Below are 17,760 nucleotides of genomic sequence, written 5' to 3'. Positions count from 1 at the left end.
CAGAACCGCGTCTCGGCGCAGCAGGTGCGCGAGCGGAAGAAGGTGTACCTGATGGAGCTGCGGCCGGCGGCTATTGAATAGGGTTGGCCAAAGTCCGGCAAATTTGGCCAGCCGCCGAAGCTTGTTTCGGTGGAAATGGAGGGGAGCGGTGTGGGGAAGAAGAGGAGGGACAGTGCGTGAGGAGGCAGGGAACGTGGTTAATCAGAGGAGGTCGGCCCAACTAAGGGTCCATCATGCTAACGTGGTTTGATTTAAAATATTAGGGAGGTTAGTATTGGTGGATTGCTGTGGGATAACATAATTTTGGGATTTTTTTAAAGAGAATCTCTGAATTTTGGGGAAATTTTTTGGAGAGACTCTTTGGAGTTAAACTATCGCCGCTGCGTGGACCGGATCAGCAGCCCACACATGCACGTAGAGGGCGCTTGTGGGTTTGTGGGGGGAGCGGGAGGGGTGGGCCTGGGCCGGGAGAAGGGGAAGGGTGGATTCCTCACCGCACCCACCGTTCCTTCCCAGTCAACAAACAAGGGCAAGCCTCAACCAACGAGATCTCGCTCTGTCGCCCCCATTCTCTCACCTTCTTTCCGCCGCCTCTCTCCTCCCTCCGTTCCTCTACGCGCAAACCCCTAGCCCCAGTGAAGCCTAGGGTTTAGCGGCTAAACCACCGCGGCGCCGATGGACGTCGACTCGGACCCCGCCGCCACGAGCAAGCCCACCCAGATGGACCTCGAGGAGCAGGTACGCCGCCGCCGTCGCCTCCTCCCCACTCCGCCCTTGATGATTTTTTTCCCTTTCTTAATTTGGATTTACGGCCATGGTAGTGATTGTTCTCTGCTGTTGCTCTCGAGCATGTGCAGACGGACGCGAAGGGGAAGGGGAAGGCAGAGGAGGGGAGCATGAAGAGCGAGGAGCTCGCGGACTCCATTGGGGGCCTCTCTATTGGCCCGGGGCGCACCAATTTCAAGAAGAAGCCCGTGATTATCATCGTCATCGGCATGGCTGGTGCGTCGAATTCGCTCGCCCGTTTTTTTATTTTAGTTTTAGTAGCATGGATTGTGGAATGGACCTGTGATAAATCGCTCTAGCGACCTGAGAACTAACAGTTTTGGTTCTCGTGCAGGGACGGGGAAGACGACCTTGATGCACCGGTTGGTGTGTGATATGCAAGCCTCAGACAAGAGGGGCTATGTTGTCAACCTTGACCCTGCGGTGATGACACTGCCATTCGGGGCTAACATTGATATCCGCGACACGGTGCTGTATAAGGACGTGATGAAGGAGTACGGCCTTGGTCCCAATGGTGGCATTCTCACCTCGCTCAACTTATTTGCCACCAAGTTTGATGAGGTCGGGTGTTATAATCTATTTCTCTATTGCACAAACACATCCTATTCTATCTGTGGGTTTTTGTTATTTCGATAGATTTTCATTGTACTGCGGGTCTCTCCATCAGTCTGTTTCGTATTTCTCTATGTTATCTTTCTAGTACTATAAGTTGAAGAGTTTTGAGGTGGAAACTTGTACCTGATCATCACCAGTCCTGTCTGTCGTTTAGTTTGCCTGTCTTTGTATGGTCAAACTATATTTTCTGTCACATGTACCGGAGAGAGGGATACATGATTTGAAAATTTTGAACAACTTGTTAGGTGAAAAAGAGAAAGTAATTTAAACATATAATCCATGGTGAACAGGATAAATTTGCCTAACATGCTGTGTATAGGGACCAAATGCTTACTAGGAAAGCAAATAATTTTTTACATGTATCTGAAGAGCTAAATAATAATTTGTCAGCTGTGCAGCTTTGCAAATCGATGTTTAGATAGTTCAGAGTTGCGCTTGAACTCTCGGTTAATATTTCAATTTGCTGGCCAGACATAGATCTCCTAGAATCAGGAAAGTGATTGCTTAGCGGTAGTAACAAGAATGTTGTGCCCTGTTAAGATTCTACAGAAGAAAACATGATTTGGGATCAAAGACATAGAGCTGATTGCTTTGTGGAATGTTGTCCTTATTCTGTCATAAATGTGCTAAATAATGCATGTAGATGACATGTCTACCTTTACCATCCCATGCTAACTTCCATAGAAATTGTGCTGAACTCAGCCTACATAGGAGTGCCGGGGAATTTATCCGATGCCATGCTGAATAATTGAACTTATATATATTGTTCCTTTTGTGGTGTATGGGAAATGCATTTCCCTGCTACCTTTGTTTTTGTCCAGCTAAAATGACATTTGATATTCATGCGTAGGTTGTGTCTGTCATTGAAAGACGTGCAGATCAACTGGATTATGTTCTGGTGGACACTCCTGGGCAGATTGAGATCTTCACTTGGTCGGCTTCGGGAGCTATCATCACTGAAGCTTTTGCATCAACATTTCCAACAGTCGTTGCATATGTTGTTGACACACCCAGATCAACAAGCCCTGTTACTTTTATGAGCAATATGCTTTATGCCTGCAGTATTCTCTACAAAACCCGCCTCCCTCTAGTCCTGACATTCAACAAGGTTGATGTCGCCAAGCACGAGTTTGCAATCGAAGTATGTATACCATTTATGACAATATAGTTTCCTTCGTTGTTGATTCTACCCCATTTATTACATCTGCCATACATTCACATCATGCTAAAATTACACTTTACGTGCTATGCAATGGCTCTCTTTTTACTTAGCTGAATTTTCTTGCTGTGAAGTATGCACATGCATTCCACCAGTTTGCTTTTTCACAATCTGGTATTGATATCTTGTTTTATTACTGGACCAGTGGATGCAAGACTTTGAGGCGTTTCAGACAGCTTTGGAATCAGACAAATCTTATTCCGCTACATATACCCGAAGCCTCTCTCTGGTTCTTGACGAATTCTACAAGAATCTACGTTCTGTTGGAGTATCCGCAGTGTCTGGTAGTGGAGTCAATACATTTTTTGAAGCTATAGAAGCAAGCGCCAAGGAATATATGGAAACCTACAGGTCTTGTTTCCTAAGATGAGATAAAAAACCGATCTGCCTGCCCATACTTGGAACCTTGTTACTAATTGGTTTTTGAAAATTTTCAGGGCTGATCTTGACAAGAGGATTGCTGAAAAGGAAAGATTGGAAGCAGAACGCAGGAAAGAGAACATGGAAAAATTGCAGAGAGATATGATGAAATCCAAAGGACAAACTGTGGTTCTCAGCACTGGTTTGAAGGACAAAAATCCCGCTTCAGACATGATGGATGATGCTGAGGACGAAGAAGATGAGGAATTTGAGGATGAATTCGAAAAGTTTGTGGATGATGAAGATGAAGAAGATGAAGAAGTGGCTCATTTTGGCTTTTGAGGTATTATAGTATTGCTCCATTAAATTTGAGTTTTACCTAATGTATTCAGTTGTTTTGGAACCTGTGGAAGTTGTTAATAGTTAATGCCTACAAATGACTCTTCATTGGATGGGAATGTGCATTTCAGGCACTAATCTAGCCAGCATATATTTGTGTTTGTTACTTGACCAGGAGGCATATTATGTAATATGTAGTACATTATTAACACTCACCATATATTGTATATTGGAATTTTTCAAGTATCTCACAATGCATTGCCAGTCTAAGGCCAAATATGATATGGTATCACTCCTCGTACCAGCTGCTTTCACATTCTTCAATTCCAATCTGATGTTGTTAAGCTTTGTCTTGGCAGGGTGACCAATTAGTAACTTGGTGGTGCACTGGTGGATAACCCATTGATTTCCAGCGCTTGTTTACCGAACTTGCGAAAAACTGTCGATATCCGTAGGTGGTTGACTCTGCTATTACTATGTAAATCAAATGTAGAACTTGTTTAAACTTTAAACTCATGTCTTGGTGCTGGCAGTGCATGCCAATTTTTTTTTCTTGGGTTGAATTTGATCCCTTCGCTGGGTCGATGCAAGCTAAATAGGCCCTGCTGTGCCGTGTAATCTCCTGCGCGACACGTAACTCGTAACGTAATGCTTAACTGGACCAAATGACCAATGGTCGAAGTAACCTCGTGTCTAACTTAATTTTATCATTATCCTTGGCTTGCTTAATTGTAGTCGGGTTTCTTCGTTTGGCGAGAACAGGTGACTGTAACGAAAGTTTATCCCGCGATGGTTTTACCCCGCGATGTGCCTGAAATCCATCTTCTTTTTTTTTGAAATCCTTCTTGACGTACAAACCTGAAACTTTGACAAAATCTTAGAGATCGCTTCTTAGCGACCAAAGCCCATTCTGCCAAAAACATGGAGAAAGGGAAAGCCCATTCAGCAGCGAGTCCGGCCCATACGACTACACCAACTTGCCCCAACCCAGCTAGCACGCCTCTCTCGAGTGAGTCTCGCCCCCGCAGCTCATCAGAGAGAAACGCCCCCCTTACCACCACCACTGCAAGGCGACGACGGCGAGATGTTCCTGCGGCGGATCTTGACCGGCGGGGGCAGCCTGGCGGCGCTGCGTGCGGCGCGCGCCGTCAAGGAGACGACGGGGATCGTGGGCCTCGATGTGGTGCCCAACGCGCGGGAGGTGCTCATCGGGCTCTACACACGCACCCTCAAGGAGATCGAGGCCGTCCCCAAGGACGAGGGCTACCGCAAGGCCGTCGAGTCCTTCACCAATCACCGCCTCCAGATCTGCCAGGAGGAGGACGACTGGAAGCGCATCGAGGACCGAATCGGATGCGGGCAGGTCGAGGAGCTCATCGAGGAGGCCGAGGACGAGCTCAAGCTCATCGCCAAAATGATTGGTATGTGATTCTTAGATACCTTACCATTATCTCCACACTTGATTCCCCTTTTGTGGTTTACTGATCCATAGCCAGCAGTTAGGATAATTGATGTATTTGATTCAATAAGTTTTACCTGTGTGATAGGTGGATTCACTGATTTGGGGACATCAATAATACAATATAGTAGCAATTAATGCATGGTTAGCTCATCTAGGACCAATGCTATCGTTTTGATAACAGTTGGTGGTAGGATTGGAATTTTTTGGGTAGTCATCGGAATTATAGATAGATGAAAGATTGGTTTGAGGTTGTCTTATGCCCCCAAGAACTTTCCATGATATTGTTCATTTAGTGTCTATGGCTCTAACAAAATGAGAGTGAGCTTTTTATGCACTGATCAACACTTGAAATACTACTGATATCTGGAGTGTTTATATATGTCCTGTGTGTTTCTGGTGTCATGGTGCATGCTGCATCTGGAAACCAGGAAATGGACACTTATACTGCATGTTTCCTCCCATTAGGAGCAATGCATAAGACTAATGCATTTGTATTTCTATCACACTGTATCCTTTGTAGTATATCACTAAGTTGATTGTGCAGCATCTAACATCTTATTTTGTGTTAGTTCTGTTGAAAATGTCAGTGTGCCATGTTATTTTTGTGAAAAATGTGGGTAGTTCTGATGAAATTCAGTGTGCTATGTTATCTTTTGCAAAAAATGTGAGAAGAAAATTCAATGTGTTTAGTTAGTCTGTCCGTGTTTCTGAGTTAGTAGAGTATAACTGAAATAAACCCCAAATACTGTATGTGCCTTTTAATCTTATTTGTTATTCTGGTTTTACCATTTTAGCTTACTAGCAAGAATGCAAATCTAACAGTGCGTTCATATATGCTTTGTCCACAGAGCTGCAGAACTTTAAATTTATATCAGTGTGATAAATGAAAAACAAACTTTTTAGTTGCAAAAGTTCTGTTGAGTGTATGGATTGGAGGATCTTACGAGGATCTTATGTTGGCTGTACAAAACTTTGAGCTTCAATTTGTTTTAATGTGATTTTGCATTGCAATGAATGGCAGAATGGGATCCCTGGGGTGTTCCTGAGGACTATGAATGCGAGGTGATTGAAGATGACACCCCGATTCCTAAGCATGTTCCTCAGCACCGGCCTGTTGCTCTTCCTGAGGAGTTCTTCAAGACCCTAGATGCCGTCAAATCCGATCCTGCTCTGCAGGGTGACGCTCCTCCTCAAGTGAAGGCATAAAGATGTCGACTCTTCACGATGGTGGCATTTCACATTTTGCTGCGTTGAGTAGAGACTAGTTTCTTGTGTCATTTGCCAGCAATGTGCTTGTTGTTCCAAGCGGAATAAATTTCTGGTGAATACTATCTTGAGTTTGAACTCAGTGGCTTGACACAGTAAACTTTTTGTCCTTGTTGAATACTTAATACCCCAAACAGCGTCTGCTTTGATATTAATCTATGATGACGAAATATCGAAGGCTAGTTGGGCTCAGACTCGGTGTCGTGTGTGAGACCCGCTGCACTTCTTCTCACATGGTGATTGTTTTTTAGTGTTGCATTCAAACTTCACATTCTGCTGAAGGAGTGGAGGCTGGAAAGAACTTTGCATTCGTGCCGAAGGAGTGGAGGCTGGAAAGGCAACACAACGGTGCTTCAGTATCAGGAATACAAAGAACCCACTTCTCCAAGATTCATAGCTATGCGCTGAAACTTTGTTCGAAAAGAACCCTTTTTGATTAAATAGCAAGCACTTCTTCTGAGGTAAACACACCTAATGTTGCCACCGGTAACAGCCGGCATCTAGCTAAGCGGCCGCTTGTTTCCTAAGGGTCAAACTTTTACCCCTGTCACATTAGATTAGATATTTGAATACTAATTAGAAGTATTAAATATAGACTAATTACAAAACTAATTCCATAGATGGAAGCTAATTCACGAGACAAATCTATTAAGCCTAATTCGCGAATTGCTAATGATGGATTAATTAGGCTTAATAGATTCATCTCGCGAATTAGTCTAGAACTTCTCCAATTACTTTTATAATTAACTCATGTTTAGCCCTTAGGATCCAAACATTCAATGTGACAAGAGCTAAATTTTAGCTCAAGGATCCAAACCCACTCTAACTTAACTGGAGTCTGGAATTCTGGATGTCTCTGTACACCAAAACAGGACAGAATCACAGAAACAAACGGCACAGCACGATGTTATACCCTATTTTTAGGCTATCAGATCCACAATATACCCTCCAAGTCACGCATCCAAACCCATCAGTTCCTCGCAGCTCCCACGCAAAAACACAGGCATTTCAGACACCACACCGGCACGCTGTCAGTTCGCGGCAGATTTAGCCAGCTGCAGGAGGCCGTTCACGATCTCCAGCTTGCTGTCGAGCTGCACCTTCTGCTCCACGCTGCCATAGGGCCAGTAGAAGCTGGGCTCCCCATACCCAAACCCAAAACCAGAGCCATAGTTGTAGATCGGCAGAGGCTGGGCCAGTGGGAGCTGGGGCGGCTGCGGATGCGGCTGCTGGAGGTTGGGGAGGAAATACGGCGGCAGGCTGTTGCTCGACTGCTGGGACTGGGAGAACGAAGGAGCGCTGAGAACGGCCTGGCATTCTGCCTCTGGAGCTGGCTTCTCATTCAGCCGCCTTCCAGGACTAAGGATGGGGATCTCACGTTGAGCGATTTCTCGCAGGTTGTACCGGCTGGGCTCGAAGTTGGTGACGGCGTTCTCGCCCCTGAACTTCAGGGCCGCGATGTCGTACGCCTCTGCAGCCTCTTCTTCTGTTGCTGGAAGGAGCAGGATTCATATTAGTCCAGATGTGTCATGGCTGATGGCTAGCTAGAACAATCACTCTAAAAAATAACCGTTGCATAATGAAACTTGTAAATTATCTTCAAAGAAAGCTAAGAATATGACCACAGCTCCCTATACATAAACACACTTCCATGCTAGGCTCTGACATGAAAGCCTAAATTCATTCAGTAATCTTGTTGGTATGAGGAGACGTCAGAATTACTGACTCTTACCGAAAGTCCCAAGATACAGGTCCTTGTTGCCTGCAACACGGCCGATTCTTGCCTGCCAGCGTCCATGTTGGTGGTGTCTGACAGAACAAATCAAGGAAGTGAAGCAGATTATCACTGGCAACGAATACATCAATCGATTGCTCCTGTAACTGACAAATACCTTGTTACTCCTCTGTAGATTGATGCACCTCTAGAGAAGCCACTACTATTCCTGAAGATTGACACCATAAATTTGTAAGCATACATATACAAACAGCCACGAACATCTTGCGGTTGCAGTAGTATAAGTTACAAAAATACCTCCTCAGTGAGGCTACAACATCTTGCCTGGCCATGTTCTGCATCTCCTCAATCTCTCTGATGTAGTTTTCCCTCTAGAAAGAGAAAAGCTCCATTTTCAGTCATATATCATGAGAAAAGATAAGAGTACATCTACAAAACTCTTCGTGCGGTATGGAGAATAGAACATAACTGAGTTCACCAAAGAGGTAATATGTAACCACACATTTCTCAGTTTGCAGCCAGAATAATTGAGTTCAAAACAGAACAAGAAATTCTCATAGGAATGTAATACATTAGGGGTAAATATAATCATAATGTAGATAAAGAATCGAGTTATTTTCAGAGCGCAAGCAAGAAATTTATGACCTTCAGCCTGAAAAAAGGAAATTATTTTTAAAAAAAAATTAAACGTGAAAAATGATGGATCAAATATGCTCAGGACAAAGCGCATATATTTGTAACAATAGCTACTGGGATGTCTTATTATGTACATGCCCGAACTGAACCCTGATGTTTGATTCTTTGTAATTTATTGAAAACAACTCTCCTGCGTGTCATGGAAAAAAAATATAAAGTGTTCAGAAATAGAGAGAAATACAGTACTTACAGGGAAATTGGTAGTAGCATTAAAACCCCAATACTTCAGAGCAGCAATATCATATGCCCTAGCAGCTTTATCTTCTTTGTCATAGCCACCTGCACCACATGCATTTTCAGCCTATAACAATACTCTGAAAAGGTACACTTAAAGAAAAAGGGAGGTAACTTTTCATACCCAAGTAAACTGCAGAAAATCCACATATAGTCGGCAGGATAATCGTCATAATCAGAGTAGACATGAGAAGCCCAGTTAGTTAGAACCAAAAGAGGAGAAAATACTCAGTTGCAAAGAAAAAAAAGGTATGAACTACTCCTTCACTTGTTGTAAGAACTTTATTTATAAGCCTTAGCATCTAATTGAGCAAATATTCACTAGACATAGTGGTGCCATCCATGCATGCAATGCAAACTAGCAACTTTGATTAAAAAAAAAGATACTGTATCAGGTAGGCATTAACTAAGAGCAAGAGAAAATTGTCAAAAAAAAAAAGAGCAAGACAATGGTGAGATGTATATCAGATAAAATGTCAGAAATACAAATGACATCTGGCACAAGATCTAGGGAAATGGCTTCCCTAAACAACTAAGCATGGGCTCAACATCAGATAAAATTGTATCATTCACATCTTATCAACGAGTCACACAACATGAGTAGAAGTGGTGGTAAGCCCACATCAAATCTAGTGACAAAATTTGAATAGTTTTCTCTTTCTACTCCAAACTCATATTGCCAATGACAAATTAAAGCTGCCAAGTTTAGCACGTCATTGTGAAATTAAGGCGCTACTTTTGCTGCAGTCAGATTCAGAGCATGTAACAGTTCCCTGACTTCCCCACAAAGTCATGCCTGCCCAACAGCCCAAATGAATTTTTGCGTCACATGTGATCTGATTACTAGTAGAATAGAACTTATATATGGTTGACCATATTCTTGAGTTGAATGCCAACATTCCTGCTTGCACATCATAGTCCATGGTGTTGATGTGTGATTTGCAAGACTGAAACACAGATGAACTGTCAAACTGACCTGTAGCATCCTGCTTGCAGCTTGAGGCCAATACTACCAAAACGGACGTGCAGTGGTGCGCTGGGTTTGCTAGTTCAAGCATATACCAATGGAATTCATTCCCATCATCTAGGTTCAAGGCAATTCAACAATCATGTTCAAGTTCTCTATATATCCATATAAAAAACTAAACTTTTCACCAATATGAACTAGATTACTAGCATTACGCGCAGCCCTTAACCTCCCTATAACAGTTGCAGTACATGATGTTCTAGCTAGGTACTTCCGCATGCCTATCATCCAACAAGGACAAACTCTCCTCATGAAGATCAACAACCACATAAGGAAAACAACTCTTAACTGAGGAGAGGGGGGGGGGGGGGGGGGGGGGGGGGGGGGGGGGGTTGTTTGACGTCCCTGCAGTCTTGCTGAGCTGTTGGCACTTAGCTAGAAGTAGCGTTACAAAATGTCTCCAGACACTTCCAAATTCAAAGATAAAAAAACTCTCACCCGTACTTCACGTGAAAAGAACAGGCAAAACCTGCTCATCCAAGCAGTGTGCGCATGCTATCCAACAAGAACAAATTAAAGCCACCCCGAACATCCTTTGTCAAAAAAAAAGCCACCCCGAACACCAACTGAAAAAACACGTCACTGCGGGTGTCCCTGGTCTGTTGGCGCTCTAGCTAGCGCTGCAAGTGTCCAAGCATTTTACAAATTTAAAACCCGGCCCAAGCCGAAACAAAACGGGAAACTTGGCGTCGAAGGAAGAAACTAACCGATCCAGTCACAAGGACGCCCGGTGCATGAGCCAAAAACAAAAAGTGAAAAAGCAAAAGCTGGACACACTGCACCTCTCTGGCTCTGACCCGGGCGAACTGAACTGGCACATGTACTCGATCGCCCAAGGCAGGTTATTTACCAAGCCAGGAGATTAACCAGCATTCCAGGTTAAACTCAAGCACAGGTAAGGTAATCCGTATCAAACTGGTTTAAGCGGCGACGTTAGCCAAAGGAATCACCAACCTTTAGGGGCTACTACTGATCTGCTGACGCCCTACACGGTCAAAGTCTCAAAAGGTGAGGCCCCGGCTCCGCAGAGAATCCGGGAACTGCAGCGAACAGGGTGAGTGGTCCGGTCTCCCTGGTCATCATGGTTTTTGCCTCGTAGAGATGCTCGTCACCTCACCCCTTTCCTGGAACGGCGGCGTTCCATCGAAATCCTCTTCGCCCCGTACACAAAAGATCCGCACCCTGAACAAGGGAAATCCCGTCCCGTCCCGTCCCGTCCCACATCACCCTGTGACTGCACCACGGGCCCACTTACCCCGGCTACCGTCGGTAGTCGCCGCGTAAGCTTAAACATTTTACAGTTTACAGAGAGCCTAGGCAGGAATGATGGTTTGGTTGGTTGACGATGACGACGGGGACACGGGGTTAATTACCTTGGCGCCCCCTGCGCTTCTGCCCCTCCTTCCTGCACGTGTTGTCCCAGAGATGCGCCTCGTATCGCCCCGTCCACCTGTGCCTGCGCCCACACACGTGCGCCGGCGGTTAGTCACGTGACACCCGTTAATCACACTCCCTAACCACGCTTACTCGCGCTAAGCACGTCGGCCTCGCGACCGGCGCACGTACCTGGTCACCCCGCGGTAGATGGAGGTCCGGTTGGAGGTGTTGTGCACCAGTGGCAGCCCCGGGGACGGCGGCGCGGGCGCGGGCGCGGGCGCGGGTGCGGGTGCGGGTGCGGGCGCCGGGGAGCCGCCGCCGCCGTCCGCGGCGACGGCGGTCGTGACCTCCCACGAAGCCGGCGCGGGCGCAGGTGCAGACTGGCGCGCGAGCGAGAAGGAGCCTGCGCCGACCGCGGGAACGGCCGTCGTGATCTCAGACGAGGCCGGCGCCGCTTGGGCTCCGAGACCCTCGGCGGAGGGACTCCCACCGCAGCCGCTCGCCCCAGGGCACAAGGGCAGCAGGAGTAGGGTCTGGTCAGCAGCAGCCCCGCCGAGGAGAGCGGCGTCGGCGGCGAGGAGGTCCTCGTCCGTGAAGCCGTCGTCGAAGGGGAGGAGCAGCTGGTCCGGCAGGGCCCCCGCCCCCATGGCCAGCGCGTAGCCGAGCCGCCCGAGCGAGATGGCGCCGTTCGTCGTCGGCGACATCGTCAGGATCAGCCTCCTCACCCCCGCCCTGGTGGGTTTTCCTGCGGGGTTTTCTCTCTCGCCCGCCTTCTCGGCGGGGAAGAGAAGAGGGGAGAAACAAACGCGGGGCCGGGGGAAGAGGGCGGCGGGGGCGCACGCGGAAGAAGGGGCGGAGAGGCGGAGGAAAGGAGGGAGAGGGGACGGGCGGGTATTTATAAGCGCGCGGTTGAAAATGATGGGGGCACGGGCACGGGCAGGAGGTCGGGCGCTTCTCCGCTGGTTTTGACGGTGCGTGGAGGTGGAGCCAGACAGAAGAAGAAGCTGGGGAACGGAAGGAAGCGCGGGTGGTGGGGTAGGTAGGTGATCGGGGCTGGGCACAGCCAGCGGCCCAGCGCTGGGGCCAGGTCTTCCGCACTGCTGTGCTGGGATGTTTTGGCGGCGAGTGGCGCAGTCCGGTGACCATCCATCCTTCTGTTTGCGAGTTCGAATTCTGCGGCGGTTTCAGTTTGAATATCTGAATCCTTGTTTACTTCCCTCCAAACTCCCAACTTTGACACTATGTAAAAATAAGATTCTCCATCACATCAAACTTACGGTACATGCATGAAGTACTAAATGTAGACGAAATCAAAAACTAATTGCACAGTTTTGTTGTACTTTGCGAGACGAATCTTTTGAGCCTAATTAGTCAATATTTTGACAATAATTCACAAATACAAACGAAACGCTACAGTGTCGCATTTATGGCAAAATGCCAATTTTGCAACTCCCAACTTGGGAAGTAAACAAGGCCTCAATGGAATTGTCAGGGAAAAGCAACGAGAAAAGGATCAGGAATCTGCGTGTGTCATAATTCAAAAATGAAGCTGTTGCAACAGAAAGTCCAGAAAATCTAAAATATGCATATATGGGGAGAGAGGCAAAATGCTTTTGCCTTACAAGTGAGGAAAAAAGTTTGGTGTTGTTCTTGGTCAAACCTTGAGGCGGAGAGTACGAGAGAATATCTAAGTTCTAAATTAGATATCGACAACATACAACTAAGGTCCTATAGTCGTTCGTGATTTTTGTCACGTGTTAACTTGCCGTACTTCCTAAGTTTATTAGCATTGCTATAACGTATTTATGACACAACGTCACTTTTGGCTGAACGTATATAAGAATATTTGACCATAAACAGCTGGCTAATTAGCTGTGGAGCGCATAAATGATATTGCGGTTACACATCACGAAAGTAACTTTTCGATCGCTACATGTGTTTTACTAACCATATATGTTACAATACTTCGCCATCTTATCTCAAGTGAAATGCAGGGGCGGATCTAAGGGGAGCTAGCCCTCCCATTAAAATCGAAGGAGGGAGATTAGGAGAGGAGAGAAAAAATGATAGAAAAAGAGAAGAAAAGAGGCAGAGACGAAGGAGGAAGAATAAACATGTCTCTCTGGATGTGAAATCTGCCTCCACCACTGGTGAAATGTGTTATTGCTCTAAATTTTTAGTAGTTGTGAGATCTCATGTATTTTATCTCAATGCCTGCGCTAAATGTTCCATCGAGAAGGGTTTAGGAACATTATACAGCATATAGGAGCTGGATTTCATCCAACCAATGTAAAGCCTTCTCTTATTTCAAAGGATTGACATCAGCTCTGTTGACGGCTCATGAGTTAATCCCCACTTCCAGGCTTCCAACAGAGCTAGGAAACAGTCTGACGATATCACCGTTACAAAACTGGTGAGGTTTTTCGTCATGGCACCGTCTTTGTCCGCTTGGATCGTTTGATGCACCTGAGTTTTTACCTACTGGCTATGGCTTCTTTTGTTGGGCTTCCCTTGGCGAGCCGCGCACGTAGGATCTACCTTCTTTTGTACGCGGGTAGTGCGCTCGCACGCACGAGAAGAGCAGGAGCAGGAAGCACGCGCTGTGGCGCGGGGTCCGGGGAAGAGGTCAGGGTACGTGACGTCGCCCCGCCCCCGCGCGCAGGCGTCGCTCGGGGTCTAAGCGGTAGGCGTGATGATGCCGCCTCGCCTCGTCGCGTCCGCGTCCCTTCACTTCTGTGCGGAGGGCCGGAGGCGGCCGCGGCCGCGGGACAGCAGCGCGTGACGTGCCGCTCGCTCGGACGGCGCAGGCTGCGCTGCCGCACGGACGTGACCGGTTGAGGTGCCAGATCGTACCACGACGTGCTGGTAGCGGCTGGGACGCTGGGCTCGGAGATGGGGATTCGATTCGGTGGCATTCCCTGCTTGCTCCGAGGGACGCAGCGCCGCACCGGTCTTCGAGGCGGGGTCCGCGGGTGGTCAATGGACCACTCGAGTGGACTCTGGTTAGGAGGGGCCAAATTACTGTGCTGGCACTGTAGCACACTGTAGACACTGTAGCGTTTCGTTTCGTTTGTATTTGTGAATTATTGTCCAAATATTGACTAATTAGGCTCAAAAGATTCGTCTCGCAAAGTACAACAAAACTGTGCAATTAGTTTTTAATTTCATCTACATTTAGTACTCCATACATGTACCGCAAGTTTGATGTGATGGGAAATCTTCTTTTTACATAGTGCTAAAGTTGGGAATTAGGGGTGAAGTAAACGAGGGCTCAACTGAACTGGCCCCAGCGCGGTGCCCCGCTCCGTTGCCCCTGGTCTGCTGTCTGGTTCTGGCACGGGCTGTTTGGATAACATGTTCTAATCGGACGATGTTCCTACGGTAATCAGGAGGATTAAATATGAGTTTGTTATAAAACTAATTGTACAAATTCCTGGTTAATTCGTGAGACAAATCTATTAAGGCTAATTAATCAATCATTAGTAAATGGTTATTTGTACCACCACATTATTAAATCATGGACTAATTAGTCTTGATAGATTCGTCTCACGAATTAGACTCCATCTATGTAATTAATTTTATAATTAAATTATGTTTAATACTCGTAATTAGTATTCGATGGGATAGATGCTAAAGTTTAGCACGTGGAAGCTAAATAGGCCCCTAATGCCTAGCCGGGATACTCATGTGGCCTCTTCTTGTCAGGGACGTCGAACAGAAGGGCAGAGTGTGTTGAGTAATATTCTATGTTTGAAATGCCACACCATGAAGTATGCTTCGGGAGTGTTTGGATCTTTAGTCCGGACTAAAATTCATATCACATCAAATATTTGGAGGCTGATTAGGAGGATTGAATATGAGCTAATTATAAAACTAATTACAAGAGGCTAATTCGCGAGACGAACCTAAACTGACGCTGCAAAGACAAAGTGGATCATCTCTTAATAGCCACCTTCACTTCATCCCCACTTTGGTACAAAGCCCCCACACATACCTCATTCTCCCCGTACTCCCAAGGAACATTTTCCCCATTATTCACCATTAGGGCGGAATGGTTATAATTTGACCAATTTCGCGGTACAGGATAACCATCTTCCTCATCAGAGGAGTCACCATCCACGGCACCATTCGCCTCCTCTCCTTCCATCTCTAGCTACTCTACTAACTCAGGAAATTCTTCCCTCTCATCAGCCTTCCCATTTGGTGCGCGGGATGCAACATCATTCTCTGCATCTTCCCCTTCTCGTTCATCGCCCTCAAGTTCTTCGTTTCCACCCTCAGTACTCTGCACATCTTCTTTCGCTTCAACTTCATCACCTCCTACTTCTTCAATATGACTGCTAGATCCACCCTTCATGAACAGTTAAACATACCATATGATCGGTAAACTTTTTCTTGTGCAACCATTTATGTAAGCCCGGTAGCTCGAAGTTCCTTCAAGCGGAAGCAACTCCCAAAAATTTATGTCGGGCTGTCTTTTGACTACAACTCTCACAGACACATCCACTTGATCTCTATCAACACCAAGGTCCCTACAAAGCCACCTGCAAATACCTCCCCAAAGTTCTCTCTCTTGCTCTTGGAACACACTTGATGAAACAGGGAAATCCACTCAAATCTACCCCTTCTAGACCATATCTAACCTCCCCCAGCCCATAGAACACTTGAAAATATAAACTATTCGACATGCCTGCCAACATACATGAAACGGGCAATCCAAATTAATCTCAGCAATATATATCAGTTAACTACAATAACGACTTCAATTCAATAAACAAACAACTATGTAACACTAAACCAAGCTTACTAACTACATTTATCATAGGCTTGTACCAAAACTAATATAGACAACAAATAAATCTCAGATCCACCAGATATTTCTAAATCTCAGATCCACTAAGATTTCTTAAATTTACTGTGATCTCAAATAAAGTTATTGTACTACCTAAGGTAAATATACTATACCACCTACGCTAATTCTACTATACCACCGAAGCTGAATCTAGTTTACGGTCTAAGCTAAATCTATTATGCTAACTAAGCTACATTTTGCTACATCTGAATTCAGCTAAATGTTTCGAAATCTCAGATTAACTAGCTACTTCTAAATCTCAGATCCACTAATATTTCTAAATCTAGATCTAGTCACTACACTACACTATCTAAACTACGAGATTAATAAAATTTACCTGGGAACGACGGAAGAATTTCCTTCCCCCTTCTTCCCTCCTCCTCCTCCTCCTCTCCTCTCCTTCTTTTTTTCTTCCCTTCTTTCCTTTCCTCTCTTTCTCTAGCGTTCCCTCTCTTTTTCTAGCGCTGGCGCTCTCCCTAGCGCGGTCTGGTGCGAGGGAGGGGAGGGGCGCGGGCGCACCTTATATGGTGGGCGAGCCCCGCCGTTTGAATCGGCGGTAAGGGCCTTACCGCCCATTCAAACGGCGGAGCTTCCTCGGGTGGCGCGCGGAGCTTATCCGCTGGGTGACCGTTAAGGTGCTAGGCCCTTACCGCTGTTTCAACTGGCGGTAAGGCCGTACCGCCATTTCAGCCAGCAGTATAAGCCCATTTCTGCAAATTTTTTATTCGACTATATATTTCTGCAAAATCAAAAAAAATAAAAAAATAAAAAAATAAAAAAATTCAACAATGCACAAGCTCGTCTAGGCGCTATGCATTGGTTACCATCGAGACCAAAGGATAAGCATTGTCACACTAGGGCCTTGCTCGTGTCATACGAGCAATTGTACACGGAAGAGGATTGCCTGTTCGGTAATTGCCTAAATTTGCCAGCGCAGTAGTGAAGCGATCATCCTGTGCTGCGTTTGGACAGAATTTAAAACGTTCCTACTAACCACGAGGAAGAAAATCTTTTCCCGAACAGGGTATAAACCAGGAAAGTTGTTTTAAAATGATGGCAAGTAGGTTAAATTAGTTGTGAAGGAATTTGTCCGTCCAAGTGCAAGGCCTATAGTCAATATCGGTAAATTTTTATTCGTGAATTGAGAAGAATCGAATTTTGGCAAATTAAAACCAGTGGTCTTTGGTAGCAAATTCTAATGTCTTCGTAGTTCGGAGTATGTATTACTTGTGGCATCCCACTACTTCAGCCTGTTTCGCCCAAACTGTAACTTCCCTTGGCAATGGTCGTTGCCTGTGCTGGTCACTGGTCAGTCTCGAGTTGTCAAGCATGCTATGCTTAATTGCTTACGGAACCTGAAACTGGAGCTGGTGACAGTTTGATAAGTTTTGGTAGATGTGAATTCTTGAAACTTGTTATTACTATGTTCCACGAGGCTACTGTGCTTCACTGTGGTAGTCCACAAGAGAACAACTACTGTCCACAGCGAAATGCATGATCCTGTTATAGCTTTCCATTAGGATACAGGTACGAGGCTACGAGCATACTCAGGGATGCAATCAGTACGTGTCCCATGCATACAGGTCTTGCTTCATATGTACGCATCCAAAATTATATTGCTCACAACTTGGCCACTGATAGTCCAGAAATGCATAGGGCATGACCAAGGAGACAAGCTTACCAAATTTTGGCATGCACCCAAATGGGCTCCAAACTTAGGCAAAAAATTGGTTCAGTCACAAACCAAAAATGTGTATTCCAATCTTGCATCTTCGACAACACTAGAATAAAA

General features: G+C 45.9%; 3 protein-coding genes across 4 annotated transcripts; 2 read left to right on the top strand and 1 right to left on the bottom strand.

The window, feature by feature from the left end:
- Positions 1-527: 527 nt before the first annotated feature.
- On the top strand, positions 528-3,882 carry LOC117838334 (GPN-loop GTPase QQT2). 2 transcript variants are annotated; one of them, XM_034718324.2, is made up of 7 exons: positions 528-738; positions 858-1,002; positions 1,121-1,347; positions 2,252-2,542; positions 2,766-2,971; positions 3,058-3,323; positions 3,679-3,882. In XM_034718324.2, the coding sequence occupies exons 1-6, from the start codon at positions 676-678 to the stop codon at positions 3,320-3,322; spliced, it is 1,197 nt and encodes a 398-aa protein (XP_034574215.1). In that variant the 5' UTR covers positions 528-675; the 3' UTR covers position 3,323; positions 3,679-3,882. The 2 variants fall into 2 exon arrangements, with proteins under 2 accessions (XP_034574215.1, XP_034574216.1); XM_034718325.2 differs by having other exon boundaries at positions 593-738; positions 822-1,002.
- A 438-nt stretch (positions 3,883-4,320) lies between these two features.
- On the top strand, positions 4,321-6,239 carry LOC117838335 (probable NADH dehydrogenase [ubiquinone] 1 alpha subcomplex subunit 5, mitochondrial). The gene is made up of 2 exons (XM_034718326.2): positions 4,321-4,740; positions 5,803-6,239. The coding sequence occupies exons 1-2, from the start codon at positions 4,404-4,406 to the stop codon at positions 5,985-5,987; spliced, it is 522 nt and encodes a 173-aa protein (XP_034574217.1). The 5' UTR covers positions 4,321-4,403; the 3' UTR covers positions 5,988-6,239.
- A 429-nt stretch (positions 6,240-6,668) lies between these two features.
- LOC117836732 (uncharacterized) lies at positions 6,669-12,002 on the bottom strand. Its single transcript, XM_034716213.2, has 8 exons — positions 11,306-12,002; positions 11,113-11,195; positions 8,837-8,845; positions 8,669-8,757; positions 8,080-8,153; positions 7,940-7,990; positions 7,780-7,856; positions 6,669-7,539 (listed from the first exon to the last, which is right to left on the bottom strand). The coding sequence occupies exons 1-8, from the start codon at positions 11,818-11,820 to the stop codon at positions 7,079-7,081; spliced, it is 1,359 nt and encodes a 452-aa protein (XP_034572104.1). The 5' UTR covers positions 11,821-12,002; the 3' UTR covers positions 6,669-7,078.
- Between the last annotated feature and the right edge of the window lie 5,758 nt (positions 12,003-17,760).

This window comes from Setaria viridis, chromosome 9 (genome assembly GCF_005286985.2).
Source record: "Setaria viridis chromosome 9, Setaria_viridis_v4.0, whole genome shotgun sequence".
Lineage (NCBI taxonomy): Eukaryota > Viridiplantae > Streptophyta > Magnoliopsida > Poales > Poaceae > Setaria > Setaria viridis.
Note: the sequence above shows the minus strand (reverse complement) of the source record. Positions and strands in the feature narration are given on the sequence as shown.